At 42.5% G+C, this 21884-nt stretch overlaps 1 protein-coding gene across 1 annotated transcript; it reads right to left on the reverse strand.

Moving 5' to 3' along the window:
- Positions 1-3368: 3368 nt before the first annotated feature.
- lrrn1 (leucine rich repeat neuronal 1) lies at positions 3369-18351 on the reverse strand. Its single transcript, XM_037102543.1, has 2 exons — positions 17913-18351; positions 3369-6517 (listed from the first exon to the last, which is right to left on the reverse strand). Exon 2 carries the CDS (start codon positions 6354-6356, stop codon positions 4203-4205), a length of 2154 nt encoding a protein of 717 aa, XP_036958438.1. The 5' UTR covers positions 6357-6517; positions 17913-18351; the 3' UTR covers positions 3369-4202.
- Positions 18352-21884: the final 3533 nt, after the last annotated feature.

The following is a 21884-nucleotide window of genomic DNA, read 5'->3' on the forward strand; positions in this document are numbered from 1 at the left end:
GGGTGCGTATTAATTCTTTTTCACTGAGCAACTACAGTGAATATTTCAGCTTTAAAACATGAATAATGTCTTTTCGAATAAATTTGGAAACTTGCAGCTTCTGGATAGTACAAGACAAGCTATATGGAGCCGGGTGTGTCTCGGGTCATTAAAAAGCACGATACATTTCCATCTGTATCAGCAACAGGAGCAGAGGAGCTGTTTTGCCAGCAGTGCTAGCAGTGTATGCAAGTCACCCGCGGGGTTTTGTTGGGAAGAAACTCCTTGACCACCTCTGTGCTTTGTCCTTGGCTCTGAGAAGCAGGTGTTCAATCTTTCACGCTCTAAGTGGACGGTGAGCTTCAGGTTTCCGACTCAGCCTTGCCTCCTGCATTCTCACCGGACAGAGATTACATTTTGATTAATATCTCTCAACGACTGCACTGAGTATGTCAGAAATCTGCTGAAAATTGAGACAAAACGTCCTTGTGGGCTGTGAGTCAACGGGTGCTCACCGCAGGTGTGGACAGAAACAGACAGGTCACAACACGTACGTTTACACCTCATCAACATACCACCAGCTTAGATACTCACTAGACTGAAACTTTGTCGGTGTTTGTAGGCTTGAGAGCTGACCTCTGTCTGCATTATTATTAAGTTTATTCTATATATGTCAGCTTAGATAATTAAACAAAACAAACAACAAAAAAATAAGTAAGACCAGATTCCAGACTTGAAATGCAGATGAACCAGCAGCTCTGCTTGGAACAAGAGCTGTTTAAACACGCACACAGTGACATTGTTTCTCTGACAGTATTCATCCTGTCTTCAGCTGCACTTTCATATTTGACCTCAAACGTGACAGAGGAAGAAGATGCATGACACCCGGCTGAGGAGCACTCTGCCTCACCTTCAGTGCAGAGACGGAGCTTTTCTAGCTCCACACCTTTGAAAGCATACATGATGTTGTAGTGGTTTCCCACCTGCAGGGTGTTGACCTTGTCAGTGGTATTTCAGGCTCTGGGGACTTCTCTCACTTGGCTGCCAGCACCCGCAGGTGGATGGAGGGAGGGGTTGTCATGGAAACAGGCCACTTGGATGGGACACGGTGCAGGCTCCAGCACACGCTTTGAAAAGCTTTCATTGATAGCCGTCCCAATGAGCTGATTTCCGGTCTGTTACTAGGCTACCCACTGCGCCGGTATAAAGGCTCGTCCGCTCTGTGCAGATAAAAGGATGGCAGCAGCTTTTTCAAAGTGGCAGCTTCAATGTGCAGGTTTAACAAATGCCAGACTGCTGCTGCTTTGCCCTCCTCTGTTCATCATTCTCAGCACAGGACACAGGTCTCCATAAAGGGCCCAAGACATTCACTGACAGCGTTCCTGCCACATCTGCTGACATCTTTATACATGGAGCAAAGTTGTAGTATTGTAAGGGGTTCTAATGGGATATATAATATATAAGAGTGACACTTTTTTAAACCCCTCATATGCCTTTAAAAGCAATTCAAACATATTTATAACAACTAAGAAAATGTTTATAGCACACAATAATGTAGCTTTTATCAGTGTTTATGATATGTCAACAAATTACAGATTCCAGAAACCAGTATGGTACTAAAAAGTCATTCTTGAGTAGAAGTAAATATAGCATGTTAAAATACTATACGATGGTAAAAGTGAGAGTCGCCCCTTTGAATGTTACTTGTGTAAAAGTCTCAAAAGTATCTTATATTAAATGTACTTACGTATAAAAAACATTTGTCCAGCAAAACATGTTATATTTGCATGTAGTATAATATGACGTATAAAGGTAAAACTTTTTAATATCCGTCATTAATAAATGAATATGTTTTAGTTAAAATTTGGTTATTGGTGAGCAAAACTTTTCTAAACATTTTCTAAACTTTTTGTTAAGCACTTGCAAAGGTTTCCATTTAGTTGAACCTAAATGGCCGTTAATATAATAGCATATAAATTGTTTAAAAAATACCATTAATTAGTGAACGTTTTGTGTAAGAGTTAAAATATGAAGTAGCAGAAAATGGAAATACTATAATAATATTAAAAGTAAGGGATAACTACCTCAAAACTGGACTTAAGGACAGTACCTGAATAAATGTACTGGTTTATAAATGTGTTTGTGACAAAGAAGCTAAACTCAGGGTCTACTTTCTCCATTTCTTAGGGAATTATCAGTTGAATCTCATGGCCTCCATCAGCTGTTGGAGTTTAGTTCTGTCAGGAGGGTGAAAAAGGTTTTAAATAACATACTTCACCAACAAATAATTGGTGCTTAAAATGTACCAGTATAATTAATTATATTTTTAATTAAAAAATGTTCAGAGGAATATGATTCCAGCTAAAGTTAAACTGCTAATCATTCAGTATCTGTTTATGGACCAGTTTCTTCACAGGAGAAAGCCTGCGCAAGAGCGAGCATGTTGTCAGGAGCAGCTAAACGGAGATGGTTTGATTGCGCCACAAAGCCCAGAGCTGTCAGTCAAAATCGGAAAGGAGAAGAGCTTCTGGGCTCCCACTAGAGATCCACTTTTCTAGACACGGAGACTGGGATTTGCATTGTGGTGGAGTTCTCGAGATATTGATGGGTTGTATAAACTCGACAAAACTGTTTCACTGTTTTTTTTGCGGAGAAAAGCAGATGGTTGTTTTATGTCCTTTTAACAGAAAGAGAAAATCTACCTTCAGTGTTATATAAAATGAAAGTTCAACGTGACACAATGGTGAATAATTCAAAATAAATTCCACACCACAGAGTGGTAAAAGCTGAGCATGTGAAACATTTGGCGGATTACAGAAAGGCGTCTTGGTGCCAAATAATGCTGCAGTCTGTGCTTGTAGCTGTCTATTATCCATAATCACCATCGCCTCCGATCGTCTCAGCTGCATTATACTTCTTGTGTTACTTCTTTTCTAAAGCTTTGGAGACGCAGAGGTATGTCTGGAACAATAAAAACAGACAGTGAACAAAAAATGCAGGCACTGTATCCATTGTCTTGGATTTGAGCGACTAATTTCTTTGTTTTTGAAGTTACTGTACGTTCTCCGAGGCATTTTGCGCAGTAATTATATTGCACCGGGACTAGAATTTAAATTATTCTCTGATAATTGCTTTGCAGAGGGAAACACACTGCAGTCTGCATGTTCTCACCAACACAAGCAAGCCGACACCTACAGCAACACTCATCACATTGGAATTAATAAGATCCAAGTGTAAGACATTAATGAGATGATTTTTCCCACAGTTGAATATTTCAAACCTTCACTTTCATTGAGTAAATGTCTGTTTCTTATTAAATATACACTTTACACAATTAGCTATATGTGCTATTTATAAAAATGACGCTTGGTGTTGAAATCATGGTTTAAAAAATATGAGGAAAGAAGATTTTATTTAACTTGCTCCTCAATAAACAACATGTTTGTGTGTGTAAACCACAACAAAACCAGTGATTGTAGACATATTCTAGCAAAATAAGAAAGGAAATATTTGAGAAATTAAAAAAGCCTTACATCTATTTACCTAGTTCATAACATTCATATTTCTATTGCTGGTTTACAGTAGCTGCTCTGCAAACTTAAAGTCTAAATCAAACATACTCTTATTTAATGTACAAAAAGTAAATTAACTCATAGCTGATACAACATTACAGAGGAATTGCTAACATTATTCAATAGACGGTATATCAAGTCTAAACGTACTTTGTCAGCTTATATTTGAGTTGATAGACAAATTAGTATATATATTTCAGTGCACAACAGTCAACAGTGAAACTGTTTTACAAGAGAAAGAAAGATGGCAGTCGCTAACAGTTCTGCCGGAGAAACATGTCAAAAACAGGTTGGATGTCAGCGCTTCCGTTGGCTCGCGTATGCTGAATCCAGTGACAATGCTCATGCTGTGTTCATCAAAACAAGTACTAAAAATAAAGCACAGTGACTACTAAGTCCAGGAAGCTAAACAAAGCTGCCATATTGTGTGTCAAAATGGGCGAGAGGTAAAAAGGCAATATGCTAAACTAAAGATCTGAAAATCCCGGTTTGTCATTCGCTTTAAAGAGCAAGTCTGAGAGATCCGAAGAAAACAGAGAAGAAACATGAAACGAAAAAATTACTCAGTTCACTTTTACACAAAGAAGCAAGTATGTATATTTGTGCTCCTGAAAGAAACATGTCTTTGTACCTCCCACTGGAAAGTAGCTCTCACCACATGTAATAGCTGCGTGTGGTGTCCACCTGACTGGGTTTGGTCTCGGATGAGCCCTCTTTCTCCTTCTCACTGTCCGCCTCCCACAAGTTGATAAGAGGAGGGTACAACTCATTCAGCGGTATTGATGAGGTTTTCTGCATATACTTTTTCAGGGAGTGGTGATAATTTTTCCTCTTCCACCTCTTGGCGATGTACACCCCCAGAGTGGCCAGGCTGATGATTGCAAACATTGTTCCCATGACCGCTGCCAGTGCAGTGTTGGTCCCTTGGTCAGATATTTCCACAGTGAAGGTTGCTTGCTTCGTCGTCACATTCACGCAGGACTTCTGCGTTTGTTGGTGGATGTTGGAGACAGTGAGGCACACCTCGTACTCGGTTGCTGGTTGTAAGTGTGTAAGGTTGTACTCGTGGACATCCACAGGTACCCTGGCAGTGTAAGTAATATGGGGATTGTCTATTTTCATGGTGGCAGATGACCACTTGAGGTTGGAGGTCATTACGTTGGAGTTTATTTTCCAAGAGACAAGGATAGAGTGAGATTCTGTTTGTTTGACGTAGATCTTCATAAGCTGAGTGCTGTCCAACAGGGTGCCGTTCACCCGTAAAGCGGTAACTCTTGTGTCAGCTCCCTCTGCGTTTTGAGCCACACAGGTGTATCTTCCAGAGTCTTCTACTTGGATGCGAGAAATCCTCAGTGTCCCCTCGTTGGTGAGGCTGTACTTGTCAGATAGGGTGTCCATCATCACCTTGTTCCCCATTGGTGTCACCCAGTAGATTTCAGGCTCAGGCTGGGACATAGCTCTGCAGTCCAAGTCCACCGTCATGCCAATGTCAAGGTTGAGGTGGCTTGGGAACGTATCATGGGAAATCATGGGCAGACACTGGTTTGCTAGATTGTTCTGCAGAACCTCCCGCACATGCATACCCCTTACTTCACTTGGCATGCCACAAAGCATGGCCAGAGGTTCCATGAAACGGACAGTGGTTTTGTTGGAGCTCATCCACTGGATTACGCAGTCACAGCGCAGAGGATTGCTGTGGATGCTGATCTCACGTAAGTTGGGGAGAGAATCCACAGTAGACTGATACAGGGCATTCAGGGCATTGTTGTTCAGCATTAGACTCTCCAAGGCTGGGACATCACGAAAGGCCTGACGGTTGATGTAGGAGAATTTGGGGTTGTTTGTAGCCTCCAGCTTTGTGAGCTCAGGAAGGTTGTCCAGAGCGTACCGATCAATAGAAACCAGTTCTCCCATGTTGTTTATACCCAGCTCCTTTAGTCTCAGCATGTTCTTGAAATCTCCTTCCTGAATCTTGTGCACTGGGTTCTTGTTCAAGTCCAGGAACTTGAGGTTAGGTAGTTTCTGAAGGGCTCTCTGAGGTACCCGGACCAGCTTATTATCATAGAAAGAGAGACTCTCAAGATTGTCAAGTCCCACAAAGGCATTTCCGGGGATGTCTGTCAAATCCATCCCTGCCAAAACCAGGCTTCTAAGGTTGCCCAGTGGCTTGAAATTGAAGTCCATAATTCCAACAACGGGATTCTCCCCAATCATGAGGATCTCTAAATTGGGTGTGGATTCAAACCACTGGCTGTTGATGGTCTTCAGCTTGTTGGAGTTGAGGTGAAGCCTGAGCAGATTGTGGAGCCCAGAGAAGGCATTGGCGGAGATGGAGTTGATCTGATTGTGGTTGATGTAGAGCTCTTGCAGGTTGCTGAGGTCCTGCAGACAGTAATCGGGCATTTCTGTGATCTGGTTCTCCTCCAGATGAAGTGTGGTGAGTTGGGACATATTGATAAGGCCAACATCACGAATGTTACTGAAGTTGTTCTGGGACAAGTCCAGCTCAGTCAGGTTAAAGAGCTGCTCGAGCTCCTCACTGGTCCGGGCAATGTAGTTGCTCTGAAGGAGGAGAACCTGAGTGTCACTGGAGAGGTTCCCCGGAATGCGTGTTAAGCGAAGGTCATTGCAGTCCACAGTGATGGCTTCTCTGTAAGTGGACTGGGGAGTAAACCAGGGTCGGATCTCGCATACACACAGCTGGGGGCACTCATCGCTTTGGACAAAGGACAGTCCAATTGATACCACAATCAGGCCAGCAAACACCTGGCCTGTAAGAAAGCAGTCTAACCTCCATCTAGCCATGTTGGCAAGGGATAGGAGGAGGGGCAGATGACTTTGGGAGAGAGTGCGTTTCAGTCATCAACCAGACTTTCTGCTGATTCTGTTTTTCTGTCCAGTCAACAGGTCAGGAGTCGAAGCAGAGGGTAAAACTTTACATGAAGATCTTGGACCTCCAGAAATACCTGCAGAGAAAGAGAAAACGTGCATCATTATACAAAGATAAAAAAAAAAAAAAAAAAAAAAAAAAAAAAATTCACTTCATGATTATAAAGCAGAATATATATAATACATAGTTATAACTAGCAGAACACCCAGAGATCATAGATCTCTGTCAAGGCCAATGATATACTCTTCTATGTGTAAATCTGCAAGTGTTAACTTCACAGTCATTTCCTTTATTTCTGCAACTGGCTAGGTCTTGGGTTCTTGATCCTGTTTTACAACCCTGAAATAGAGCCATTATTCAGCAGCGAGACAAACAGGACTGAAAACAAAACCTTCCTTGGTTAATTCATTGTATGTGCCATCATCAAGTTTTTACTTTGTCAATTGTCTGTTACCGTTTTATGGCTTAATCCCCGCAAAATGAATGACATCATTTTGTTCATCGAACATGGTAACCGCTACACCTGCTAAACATCACCATGTTACTGTTGCACTCGTGAGCAGTGTCAGCATGTTGATGTTTGCATTTAGCTGCAAACACTACTGTGTCAGTGCAGCCTCACAGAGCAGCCAGCATGACTGCGGGCTCTCGTTCAGGTTGTATGTAATAATTATGGATTTAACACATAATCTTTCATGTTTCTTGTAAATGCAGCAATTACCAAAGACAGCAGATCAACTAAAACAACAAATGTTTCTCCACCATCCTTGTGAGACTGCGAGTTATGTGCAGCATCGACAGTTTTGAGAAAATGCAAGTTCAGCTCATTACAATGCGTGCACAAAACACTGCTCCGAAACCACTTGGAAACAGATCAGATTCCGCCGAGGGCTTTCATCTATCCAAAAGGCCCATAAGGACTCCATCATTAGCTTCTCCGAACATCATTAAACACTATGAGATATTAGTATGTGCCTCGCCTCAAAGAAAGCAAAAAAAAAGGATGCACGTCTTAATTTTTAATGCAACGTCTTCTGCGTTCAGAATTTAGGGCAAACATGAAAAAAAAAAAGTTTTTTGCAGGCCGAGGAGTTTTTCAACCATGATTGGGAACAGACAGAACACTGTCAAAACTTGAGGCAGTATTCTTTATCTCGACTTATGACTATAAACTGGGATTTCAGGAGAGAGTTGGGAGACCACTATATACTCTGATCTAGCCCAGTCACTTGGTTCAGTGAATGCGAGCTCCAGAGAGGTACACTGGGCATCTGCTTGCCCATATGGCAGTAACACTTACTCCAGTGACTTGGAAGATAAAGCATTGGTTCTGGCAAACAATAGACACCTTCTTCTCAGTGCCAGTGCCACATTAGAAATCCCTCCCAAGGTATGAATAGATGGGAATACAGTCATATGATTTGTATCTAATGATGGAAAAAGTCAGTCCACTGCTTTGATCCAGTCTGAAATATTTTACTATTGTATGGATTGCTAGGATGCTTTCTTCAGTCATTCATGGCTATTTCAATGTTTCTTTCCATGCACTGTAACTTCCAAGTTATTTTCAAAATACCTTAGATAAGTTTGGTTTGCTTTTATTTCTGCTCCCATACTTTGTGATTTCTTTGGGTATTTCCTTCTTTCTTTTTTTTTCTATGCCTGGATTGTTGTGCAATTGTTGAATCACACTTAAATGGTATATATACCCCCCTGGGTGTGCTGAATTAATAACCACACTTGTCTTCATAGTGCCCTTTAGTATATGGGTGTGATGAGCCTTTTTAAACATTGTGTTCTGATTAAAATCTGACTGGGATTGAAGAATTGTCCAATTAAATACATTTGTGATTAGCAGTCACTGTGCAGCTTTCACTATGTACATTGATATTTCACAGATAATCATGATCCCCAGAGGATGAAGCCTCCTGACTTTTACTTCAGTGCCAGATTTGTGTTTTTGATCAATTGTCTCAACAAGCTTTGGATGGCTTGCCATTCAATTTACAACAGACATTTATACTCCCCTCAGGATGAAATGTAATAGAGCTGGTGATCTTTCAATTTAGCCATTTGCGGCTCATTTTTACTTTGACAAATACTAAAGTACCTGCATAACTAACAAAGTTGCCATGAGCCTCAGCTGTACTTTCCGGCTAGTGCTAATTAGCCAACTTTTATTACTTTATTATGCTAAAGATGTGAAAAAAAAAGTGTTTTAAATATAACATATTTTAGCCATTTAGTAACCTCAATATGAGTTTGGCCAGTTATTGATCATGTGAGAGCCCTGTAATAAAATAACGTCACTATTTTGTGTCATTTGGTTGATCATTTAAGTAACTTGATGTTCACTTAATCTGTTTTTTTAACTCCTAATGTTGCTAATGTAGGATTTTGCATTGTACACTGATCATGTCAGTGGTGAAAACTGTATTTTAATAGAAAAACATCCAACACATTTCCTTTATCATTAACAATTAACCACGCTGATTGTTAAAGCAGCTGACTATCAAAGGAATTGAAATTTGCATCCCTAATGATGAACACTGTGCACATATCTTCTGAACACCTTGCATTAAAAGCATCTGAGCATGATGACACTGGACAGCATGCCAAAGCACCCTCAAAAGCAAGCCTTTAGACACATAGCCTCCACAATGATGACACTTTATGAATACCTTTATCTCATTTACATCAGATATGTGTCGCACTCACTCAGTTATTTTGTTCACATGCAAATACTGCATGCAGACAAACAGGATAGGCTGCCAGCACTTCTTTAACAAGCCTGTGCACTTGCAGTATCCTACAGCAACACTTAAGAGATCCCATCACTCATTAGATCTATTTATCAAAAGAGGCACTCCACCCAGTGCGAAGCCATACGGCAGCACCAAACACCACTGCCTTCTCCACCACACAGCTTTATGGTCAACACCGGCTTAAGAAGACAGCGCTTAAGAGGCTTTCAAACAAGAGAGCTGACTAATTCATCTGAATGCAAACTGCCTGGCAACAGCACCAGGGAGACGGGAACACCTCTCCGCTCCTCCTATACTGGGGATTCCCTATGGGGCAGGGCGGAGCGTCGGTGAAGCATGGATAGTACACTATGTTGTCTTTAAGCTGAAGCACCGTATATTGTGACGATTGCTGCGCCCGTCAGGATTAGCGGATGGAGATACTGAAGTGGAGATTAGCTAGAGGCAGTGCACTGGCTTCAAACCCAGAGGAGAGAAGCAGGTCATTTAGCACTTTATTTAAAAGCAACATATCAGGGCAGCAGAGAGGACGAGTGTTAAATCATCTGTAATCTCTTTATGAAAAATAATTCTTTAAGAGCCTGTTTGTGATTCTGTCAGTGAGTAAATATTCTGTCCAAATACAAAATTTAAAGTGATTCAGTTTTACCTCACATTAAGTTTAATTTCATCATTTGAAAATCAAGTCAACATTCATAATAACATCTCTTTTTCAAAGAATGTTTTGGATGCTTTGTTGATAAATTGATTGCATTCTCATTGATAATTTACCTCTTTTTTAGCTGACTGAAGTCTGACAATAGACAGAAGTGACTTCCTGGCAGAATGCAATCAATAAACAATGGCGAAATTATTGTTCAACATCAAGCTCACATTATCTGTTTCATGTCACAATCTTGTATGTCTGCAACAAAAGCACAAAGTAGAATATCAAACACAAGACATATATATGGTTTTTATATTATTTTTTATGTGGTGATGAGGTCACTTACATTTCTTTTAAAGTATTTAAATGCACACTATGCAAAAAGATTGTAAGCATGATGTAGTTTAACATAATTGTCTGCTCTCTCATCTATTTAGCACAAATGGGGTTAATCTTAGATTCTCCCCATTCGGTAAATGCTGACAGCTTTGTCTGTGCTCCCCTTCATGCAGAGTAAGATTAAGAAGTTTCTGATCCCATTTAATACTAGACACATAATAGACACAAAGTAAAAAGTGGGTTATAAAATACTGTTCTGATGTAACTATGAGCACTTAAAAGACTAAATAAAATCAGTGTCAACATCCTGTTGGTTTTTGTTTTTGTCGACAGCAACTAAAAGCTGTCTGGGACATCCTGACACAGGCTTCACAGGTCCATTGTGATCAGAGTCCCAACACACAGCAGGTGGAAGAACATGCAGCAACACAGCACAACACCAAAGGCAGGAAGGCAGGAAGGCAGGAAATGGAAAAACCCAGAGGTTTAAACTATGGCCACCTTTGAACCTGCGGAAAGGATACTGGAAATAAATAACAGCTTCAGCCATAAACTCTGTCGCCTACAGCTCCATTAAACAAAGCTGTTGTTGGCTGTGGGATCAATTCAAATGACTTTATTACACCGGCTGTTTACTGTAGTGCAGCTTTTATTACTCAGAGACACAGAACTCACAGGCGGCGCAGCTGTTGAACAGTAAACTCACAGAAATATGGAAATGCATTATCTTTTATACAAGGTGGCTGACCTCCTTTAAGCAACATGCAGTCTTGTCTTCGATCCCTCACCCCTACCTTCATCCTGGACCTACCCTAACTTAATACTGACAGATACTCATACACATTATCATTTTTATACTTCTAAAATGCCTCAGATATATCAAGTGATGCTGAAAATGTTATTTGCAAAATTAGTAATTTGGAAAAAAAATCCCTCTACTGAGTTAATTCTTTTGCTAGAGGCTGGTGGTGATCATCATCAGTGGGCTAGCGCACTGAAGCTAATTTATAGTGCGAAGTTAATGGGGGAAAAAAAAAAATGGAGCGCTGGATGTCTAAAGGTGGTCTTATGGTAAGTCACAGTGGCCCTCAGAGAGATGGCAGATGAACTTATTACTGCTAATGTAATGAGCAGACTTCAGATCTTGGTTCATCTAAAAAGAAAGTGTCTGAGGAAATCAAGTGAATGAGCATTTTAATTTCCATGCAACTGTGCAGAACAGCTGCATGCCACGCAGGCCTAAATACTGATGACTGCTGAGACTATCTCCTTTATGCAGTGCTCTGGTGATTTCCTTTGCATTTACACATCATATCATTTCATATTGCTAATCTGAGTATTTTCCTTCATAGGCAACTTCTGCATTACAGTCCCGAAGCTCTTCCAGCTACAGACTTTCAATACTTTAATTGTCTGTATTCATAGAAAATGAGGGTTGCTGATATGATTATATAAATCAGACCATAAGGTTAAAAACTTAAATCAAGTCTGTCAGTGTGTGAAAACCAACACACGTGGTATAATCTGAACTACAAAATACTTGTCAGCAAGTTTTTAGTATGAAGCGTGTCCACAGTGGAAAGTGACCAAATGAAGTCTACTAAAACTAGGCAGCATGGATACTAAATATGGACGATTATTGAATTATCCAAGAAACACACTTTATTACGTTTGATGATACAGCAGTAGAAGACTGAATCAGCACCTACTCTCCATCCTATGACTGTAGAACGGCACTGAGTGTTAACTGTGTGCAGCGACTATATACATGACGCAAGAATGAGACCATGCTTTTCCTCAGTTAAGTTGCTCACACTGCAGAGATTTGGATTCTAGATAGTAGATTTGTATCCGTTTTCTTACAGTTACAGCGCTAAAACTGCATTGTGACCGGTCATTTTGGTTACTTTGGCCGGTATTGCTCCTAAATACAGTGGACCCTTACGATCGGGCCACCTGCATAGCTGGAAAACTTTTCACGGCTAAAGCGAGCATGAACGCATCTGACAGCCGTGCAAATGCTCAGTTTGATTGCACGCCATGAAAGCAGATCCCTGTCATTTCCGTTCGACAGACTGCCACTTAAAGCGATACCGAAATCCAGCTTGTTAATTGGCATCCTGATGCACGGCGTTTACACCCAGTTCCAGAGATGTGGCTCTGCCTAAAAATATCCAAACACCTCTGAAGGTGCTACAGCGACAGCCGTTTCACCTTTTGTGACGAACTGAAATTGCGACCGGTGCGCGATAATGACAGCAACTACACCTCCTCCACCTGTAATCCGATTTTTTTTTTTCTCAGAAATCTGATAAACACTGGTGACAAGGACATAGTCATCTACTTCAATATATCAATGTTTTTTTTTTTTTCCCCTCCAACCCCATGAGCCCAAGAAAGTAAGTAATCCTGGCTGATGTGTGAGTGATGGAAGACGTGAAAGCCTTTTCCAAACTAATAAATCTCCAAAAACTAGAGTCTCCCCCTGAACCAATCACTTTTAAGTCCACGGCTCAGTTCTCAGATTCCTGTCCGAGTCGGGTTGAGGACAGCTCATCGTCAAGGAAATCCTTCCTCGAACGCGATAAGAATTGAGATTGACACGAAGGAAATAAAAAATGTGATTTTAACTGGTTAGGGCTCCCGTGGGGAGACGCGCACGTAACCCTGCTGGTCCAGGTTCGCCTTTGAGCTTCAGTTTATTCATCCGCACACACAAGACAAAAACAGATAAAGCAGAAATTGGGGGGGGGGGGGGGGGACAAATTACAGGTGGAGCAGGTGAGATAAACAACCCCCGGGGAGCCTATGAACACATCTTGTCACAAAGCGAACCAAATTGAGGTGACAAAAACAATCCGGAATTAGATGACAGAACCTGAGTGACAACAAGAGGGGATAGAGAACAGACTGCTACTGTGACAAGAAGGCTAAATGAAGACAGGAATATATGAAGCGAAAAACTCAACGCCATCTCCTTGCTTATCCTCTCCGACTCTGTCTCCATCGTTACAGCAGAATAACTTGTTGAAAAAAAAAAAGCCCCACGGGAAAACACACATATCCAATCAGACTCCAGAAACACTTGCACCTTCCCTGAAAGTAAACTACATATTTTTTTCCACGGATGATGAGGGAATCAGGACTTTTTCCCTTCAAAGAAGCCCAATGTGGGTTGGCTCTTATGTTCTCTCCATCCCCCCCCCCGCTTCCTCTTTACATAACACACTCCACTTTCTCGCCAGAGTTTCAAATTAGCAGAAGTACAGGGAAGAACGGGGCCCGTGTTTTTTGAACATTGCGTGCAAGCAGGTTTAATTGTTCATGTAATCGCAACCCCCCCCGATCCTGAGCAAACCAGAGGAAACAATGCTGCATTTCTGTGTACAGTGTGGATAGTTTTCCCTGACACAAGGGTAAAACACATGTAGGGCAATTATGGTAAGTTACCAACATAAAGAAGCACACATTGAAAGGTGCACTATGTAGTCATGGGGGAGAAATGTTAATCAGAAGAGAAACCTCTTAATAGACTGGTTTGTTTCTGCCTAAATAAACTAAACAAACTCTCTTCGTTTCATGACTGTATACACAATTACATACTGTACTGTCTATCTTGTTGGCGGACCCTGCCACCTCTCTTTTATTTTCCTCTGAGAACAGCTTGTTAATTCAGTCGTGTGAAAGAGTTTGAATTCTTAGCGCTTCGGTATTTTAAATATTGATATTATGAGCTGGAATCCCCTTCCCCAAAACGACGTAACGCCCCTTTAAACATGCTGCTAGATTTCCTTCATCCGTGTCAATATGAGTCAGCGTGAGTGTGGCAGCGTACACACTGGCTGGTCTCACAGCAGGTGATTAACATTAGGTCTTCCCTGGGCCACTTCGTCATCAGCAACACTCATGGTATTGATTTTACGGCGGCTTGATTGCTGCACCTCTCAAACTCCTTCACCTTCAGCCGGGAGGACCTCAATGGACACTTGCGTGCAAATCCGCCTCCTCTCTGCAGGCTGATGAGTGATTTGATTTGTGGCTTGCCGAAGGTCTTGCCAGAACAAGTGCCAGTAAGGTATTGCCGTAAGAAGAGCACACCACAGTGTGAATGTAAACTAAACAGGGGCTGCTGTTAAAAGACTATATTTTTCTTTTGAATAACCTTTTGAAGGGCGAACACACAACCACAAAATGTACATCTGAGGAACTAAGACTTAGCTCCTTGTTTTAAAGTTCTTGCTCATAATTAATTTACTCGTAGTTTGACTTAAGTTAAAAAGTGTCAAACTACTAATGAATTAGTTATAAGCAAGACCTCACTTTAAAATGCGGAACAAATTCTGGGTTAACCTCTTATTTTGGACTTATTGGGACACTATGAGCACATACGGACATAGTGTTATTACGGGAGGATGAATGTTCTCGTGGCACCTCCAGTACTGAGCAAAGCGTTTGAAGAATGGAATTCAAGTACAACTTCCCTACTTACTTGCAATAACATTTAATTTGAAGGTTTTGGACCATATTCACACGGCAGCCATTTTCCTCCAACGTCATTCTCAGCTCAGATCCCGCTAAAATGTAACGCTAGCTACTGTGTTCCAGGTTGCAAGTCGTATAAATGAAGAGGATCCGACAAAATGTTGAAATTCAACGCTTCTCGATCGATCAGAGGCTAAAAAAAAAGGATGCATATTTAAAGGTAAAACAACATGTGATAACACATCAGCTAACCTTAGCATCCAAAATGTCGGCCATTTAGCACTATTGTTCCATTGTGTCTGGTGTGTTTTCCTGCCGTTTGTCACGTTCCCTGTGTTTACATGACTTTAAACCTTGAACACAGCAGTGACATCTGAGTTTCTAGAATGACGTCAGAGGGGAATGGCTGCCATGTGAATATGGTCCATTGGGGTAAATCTCTTCAGTAATGGCCCTGTGGTTATAGAATATATTCATCAAGAGTATAAGGCCTTAATATGCTTTATATTGACCAAGAAAAAGCCAACATGTAGCCCACACTAATATGCATAAGCAGCCAGTTAATGGTTAATATGTATTCCCATATAAACTGTCTCCATTTGTGTATTTAAAATAATCATCATTTGGTGTGAACTTAAGGGTCCAGCATCTTGCTTAAGGACACTTGTGGAAAGGACGAGTGATGCGTTTAATTACCAAAAATCACCCACGACCAGCTACAATCAATGTCCAGTAACGTCTACCACCTGCTCAGTCAGACCAGCCCTTGCCGTCCATTCATCTGTAAGGAGAACCGGATGAGATGGGAATACTTCCAGTCATGAACTGTATTTCCTTCCACCCAGAATTCAAACTGACTGAACTTCAGCAGAGACGGAATGATCCCACATAGAGGTTAGTAATGGAGGTTTGTGACAGTTAAGAGTTTGATGACAAGAATGCGAAATTCACAATGTTTTGGAAGCTGTCGTCAGCACGCCAGCCACACCAGTTCCAGCAGCAATATGTTTACAACTCCAGCCATGGAAGGAAGTACTCCTGTAACACCATCCCAGGAAACCTGACCAGGCAAAATCTGATGGTGCCACTACGAGAAACCAAACATCGACCTCCAGAAATTCGCCCTCCATCCTACCTTAACAAAGTTTGCCAGTCGGCCCGGTTGACACGTCACGTTCAAACCAGCCACATAATGAGTTATCTGCCAATCAAGTGTGATGCAGGAAGCTGAGTCTGACCACTGGGAGCACGGAGGGCTGCCCACCGGGGGCTCCTGTTAACGCCACCACTCACACTCCCGTCCCTCGGAGCCAAAGGGCAGCACAGGTGCGTCTCTGACACATCAGCATGCTGCCACACCGTGAAACATCTCACACAGTGATGTCGCGGGAGATCACAGAGGGCAGGGGGAGCTCGCCTGCCACTGCATCTGCCTTCCGTGAGACCTGTAGCCCACTGAGGACAAAGGGTTAATGCCTCAGCCCTTCTTATCGGAATAATGGTCGAGGCTTGAGCTCAACAACCCGGCTCACCCCTCCTCACCCTGCCTTATACCCTAGGGACCTAAATGTTGGTGTTGATGGGTGTGGTGGTGGTGGTGTTGGGGGGGAGGTGAAGCCCTTTACCCCCTCCCATGAGCCCTGCTGTCTCCCTAACAACCCCACCCGCGCGCACACACGCACAGACACCTGCCTGTAAGGCACACAGACACACACACACACGCCCCATTGTCTCCCACTATCCTCATGCTGGAGTTAAAGGTGCAGTACGTAGCTGTGGGGAAGAAAATCAGAAGGGAGAGATCTTCATTTCTGTGCGTTTTGACGACTGAACAAACTGGAGACACAAACTGACCTTAAAGGCAAACACAATTTCATGCTGCTCTGCTTTGTTTATGTTTGGCGGACCCTGCCACCTCTCCAGCTCCAAACACTTGTTTTCCTCTGAGAGGATTCTATTTATAGAGCAATGGAAAACAAAATATATACATATTTCTATTCAAAAAGTTTGTATTATTACCTCATTAATATTCAAAAATATTAAGATTGGTTTGAATTCCATCTTCATAACTACACAGTGCCCCTTCAAGACGAAAACAGACATGTTAGTTGTTTGTGTACCTGCAGTATATAATGTGTGTGTGTGTGTGTGTGTGTGTGTGTGTGTGTGTGTGTGTGTAGCCTTGAAGGATGATTTTTCTAGCCTCGGGAAAACAGGAAAAACTAAAAAACAATGGCTTTATACCCATTACATTATGTAAGAAACAACTAGACACAATGAGGACTAAGCTGTTTTAACTGAATAAGCTGTCAGACTCATTGCACTACAAAGTACAAACCCTCACTTTTATCTGGCCCACAGGTCCTCAGAGGAAACAAGAGGACTCCCAGCACTTCCATTAAAAACACTAAATCCCTTTATCATCTTAACCATTTTTTTTTCTGCAGCGTGTGCCCGAAGTTGAGTGATGCAAGTCAGCGGCGGTCTCCATCACAAAAGCGCAACAGCTGCAGCGACAGAAGCAGAAGCGTTCGAGAGCCACAATGGACCCCCTGCCACTGCAACCCCATTCTCACCACAGCATCCCTGACAGACAGAGGGCCTTGTCTTCTTCCTCCTGAAGAAGAAGACTTTTTTTTTTTGCTTCGAAGGGAGGAATCGAGACATCTGCCGACATACTTTAACATTAATATGCAAATCACATTTTAGACAACGAACGTCGCGCACGCGGCGGCCACGCAGCTCCCGCTGGCACCGCAAGTACCGCAACGAGATCAAAGTTTGTTTGGTGTGGAACACCGTTCGACGCATTACAGAGGGCTGAGACGTTGCGTTCAACGTGCCGCGAGGTGAGGTGTTTCTCAGGGCTGATCCCCGGCCCCCAAAGTGAGGGACTCCAGCATTTATTAAATAATAATAATAATAATAATAATAATAATAATAATAATAATAAAATAAATAAATAGAAGAAAAAAAAAAGATCATGCCCTTGAGTGTGTCTGCATCTCAAACACATCCTAACTCGTTGCATCGCCCCTTGCAGACACATGTGTGATGAATGGAAACATATTCTGAGTCAGAACAGTGATCATTTCGCAGACCGTCTGACTGATGGCTCCTACATCGCATCACTTCAAACATTATTTCTTTCCCCCCTCAAACCATAAATGCAGCTTTAAAAGAAAACTCCCAGCAGAAAGCCAGCCGTTCCCCCCTTTTTTCCCCCGCGGGGCTCTCACCTTGTTGGCATTCCAGTCCGATGTTCCCAAGCGCGCAGCTCCTTTATCCAGATATTCGCGTCAATACGCAAGAATAAATGAGATCAATGTGATTGTGCCAAAGGAGGAGGAGGAGGAGGAGGAGGGGGTATCCTGTCCTGGAGGGGGTTCGGCTGGCGGCTGTTTACAGCGATTTGTCGCTCGTGTATCCGCTCAGTCCCAGGGCGCCTCGGGGAGACGCATGGTGCTGTCTGCAGAGAGATCTCCAACCTGCTGCCCGCAAACACACCGCCGACCGCTTTGTCGCCCCGATATTCCTCCGCTGTGTCGCTGCCTCCCTGCCTGCCTGCTCCTCCTACGGATGGAGAGGAAAAATGATAAAAACACCTGGCGCTGTCCAGACCAGTCAGCTGATTCCCCAGCAGGCTATTGGCTGAGAGGGGCTGTCCGTCACTGCCGGCCAAGCAAAGCAGAGCACCATCTGCTCCGGGCTTGTTGTGATGAGAACAAAGACAGGAGAGGGCGGCGGGGCATGGGGCGACGGGGGGATGTGTGGGTGGGGAGATGGTGGGGGGTGGTACATGGCATCACGGCTGGGAAAGGGAAAGAAAAAAAAAAAAACTCCCCTCTGTGTCTCCCGCACTAAACACAGACCTTCAGGATGATGATGTGTTACTAACTTAAAGGACCTCCGTGATATTTTTAATAGCCTAAGCATGTGGCACTGGAAAGAGGACAAACTGTGTTTTAGCATGGAGGGGTGCTTGAGGGGGCTGCAGCACCCCCTAAAAGACATGATAAAAAAACAAAAAAAAAAACAAAAAAAAAAACTTAAATTGATTGTCCACATGATATAAAGGCTCAAGTGATAGTTCCCTGGTTAATCTGCTCAGAGTATGAACCACACTGCAGTCTGGAGTCTCCGTTAACCGAGACAAACCTGACAGATCCTGTCCACTGTGAGATGACTACACTCAAGTAGAACATTTGCCGAATTTACAAGAAGGACCAAATAATAATGTTTTATCATAGAGGGCAATACGCAAAGTTTGTTCGGTTTCTCCCAACTCGACAGCGCACAAAATTGACAGATTTTAGAAGGGAGTCTGGGGAATTCCTCTCCCTCTTCTTCTCCTCGCTGACCTGCAGCCGGTGTGGATGCTCTCACCCATAGTATGTTGATTTTCACTTGTGCTGTCTTCTTTTTCAAACACCATCTAGAAACATCTGAAATAGTTATATTTGAATTTAATGTTTCCTTTTTAATGTAAAAAAAAAAAAAGAGTCCTGGGTTTGTAACGTGTCACTGTAACATAACACCCCGTCGACATGGAGTTGAAGCAAGCTGTTACATTCATTACCTGCATGTGTGTGATAGTGTCAGCCAGCATAGAAATAAGCAGATTTTCCAATACTTAGGACATAAAAGGTAAAACAACACAAGCAACTTTAATATTTGGGTCTCTCAGCACTTCAGTATGCATCAGATGGACTATTACAAGCCTTCAGGTTTTGTGCCAGCAGCTCCACATGCCGTTTAAAAGTCAGACTGCCGTCTAGCCAAAATCCCCATGCATTTAAAAGACTGAACAATTTTGATTTTTAATACCATTAAGTGTACGGACGGCAGGTGGACGTGGACCAGAACGTCTTTGTTTTCTCGAGAAGAAAGTCTTGACGGTATTCAGCGCAAGACTGAGATTATGCGGAGATGTCTGAAGAGGACAAAGGCAGATTGAAATCTCAAAGTAGCTGAAGAGGAGCCAAATGCACACATGGCTGTGTCATCTGCATGAAAATGGATATTAAAAGTCTGCGCTGGAGTGATACTTTTGTTTGTGTAGTAAATAGTACACGATCCAACTAGGGGTGTCGCTTCTGTCGTTTCTGTTTCTTTCTGTCTGCACTTTGTTATAGTGGGTGACATTAATGCGCCTTATCCCTGGTTGCCAACTGCCATACAATGGACCAGGGAGAGAAAGCTGTTAACTACATAGTGTGTGGCATGGATCTATATCATGTGGCTGCTACTCATTGATTCACTGCTGCTGTGCAAAATCATGTCAAAACGACAGACATTTACTGGTACATAGACTCTCTCTCCACCTGCCTATGCTCAATGAATGTTATAGATTTGAGATGAAAACAGAGAAAACACACAGTAAATGGAACAAGTTAAAATTATGACTGAGAGCATTTCATTTTCAAATATGTCATGGTCATATTGTTACTGCGAATTGTTTTGGCCACGATAATCGTCTTGTGTACGTTGCGGCACACCGTTATTCATCCTGATGGGAGGCTGTTTTCGAAGGCATCAGATCAGATTGAGTGGGTTACATGCAGGCATCATTATGTTAAAGTCTTTTTTCACTCCAAAAAGTCATAGAAGATGACATTATTTTTTAAATTCTAAAACAAAAGCATGACTTCGAACTTGAATGTGCAGATTTAAGGTGCACTTTGTGTGCCCACACCAAGGTCGCGTGGGAAGTTCAGAGCCTCTTTACGTCTGTATTCTGGAGCTCGACCCTACAGATATATTACTTACTCTTTTCTCACTCAGTGCTTTGAGTTGTTTTATCCGCCCCTCTGGAACTGTTTGTACCTGGGAGAACGAGAGCCATTATAACATCTTTAAAGCACCAGACTGTGTTGGTCTGCGATCAAGCACATTCTCAGAGGCCTGAACACATGGCCAGACAATGTGCCTGCTCCAAGTAACACTTGGCTGAACTCGCTGTAGGGCTCTGAGGCAAATGTATGGCTCAGAACAGTCGATCAATGCTTAAAGTGATGATATTATGTATGTAGAGTGCAAATAATAAAGGATCCAACACTGAACCTCCTTATTTAGCCCAATCAAGATTGTTTGAGACCATTAATGCAGGCATGATCTATGACTCTGGGGATTATGGGAGGATTTTCAATTTCTTTTGCCAAATTATTGTTCCCAAGCAATTTACCTGTATATCTGTCCTGGCTGAGCAGCACTTAAAGATTATATCTTGGTTAGAGGAGGCACAAGCTCATCTCAAACTGGAAAAACTCCAGCGCTGCCCACAAAACTTAAAGTTGAACCAAAATAAAAAATTCAGCCATTATCTATTCATCCTCAAGCCGAATGGAACGTTGTACGAAGTTATGGAGTCTATAAACATTGTTGGAGCTTTGAAACAGTGTGGCAACATTCTCATTAACAACTGAAGTAGAATGCACTTATTTCAAAATGTAAAGTAAAAACTGAAAAACCCACACAATGGCCCCATGCAGCTTGTACGGCGTGATCCATGTCTTGGTGAGCCCAAAGAACCCAAACTGTTAGTTGCTCATGAATAATTTAATGAAGGGTATTAGGTAATGCACCATTGTGATTTTCCCAATTTGCAGTCCACACCAAAGGACAAATATCACCAGACGTCACCACACTGGCAACTATTTCCTCATTAAAGCTACAGGTGACGTCCCTGATTAATGCCACGCTCGAACCATTCATTTTGCATGAGAAGTAATGAGCTGACAGCACGACCACACACAAGAACACACGCGGGATAAATGCGCCGGGGCCATCAGAGTCAGTAATATCATGCGGTGACCTTTAGATATAAATTCAGCTGAACACAGGATCACATTAAAGTGGAGCTCAGGCTGCAAAAGCATCCTGGCTCCATTAGCATGTGTGCGACCCTGCGCGATGACATCTGTAAAGCATTAGAACGATTTGAGGGGAATCCATTTGCTCACGGTTGTGGTGAGACAAGCAGATTATGGACCCTGTGTTTGTCGTATACACGCGGCAGCCGAGCGTGCCGCGGCTGCTCCTGCTCCTGCTCAGGCCCGTTGCCACGTCCCAAAGTGCATGGCAACCGCGGCAGAGAAAAAATGAGATGTGAAGGGGCTGAAGTAGAGCCCCGGAATGAATAATTGCTCTTCAGGCCAGAGCCTCAAAATCTAATCCATCCCTCACATCTATTGAACCTCCCGTTTTAAAGA

This window comes from Acanthopagrus latus, chromosome 6, assembly GCF_904848185.1.
Source record: "Acanthopagrus latus isolate v.2019 chromosome 6, fAcaLat1.1, whole genome shotgun sequence".
Taxonomy (NCBI): Eukaryota; Metazoa; Chordata; class Actinopteri; order Spariformes; family Sparidae; genus Acanthopagrus; species Acanthopagrus latus.

Coding starts and splice junctions, on each gene's coding strand:
- lrrn1 (XM_037102543.1), bottom strand. CDS start 6,356: ATGGCTAGATGGAGGTTAGACTGCTTTCTTACAGGCCAGGTGTTTGCT.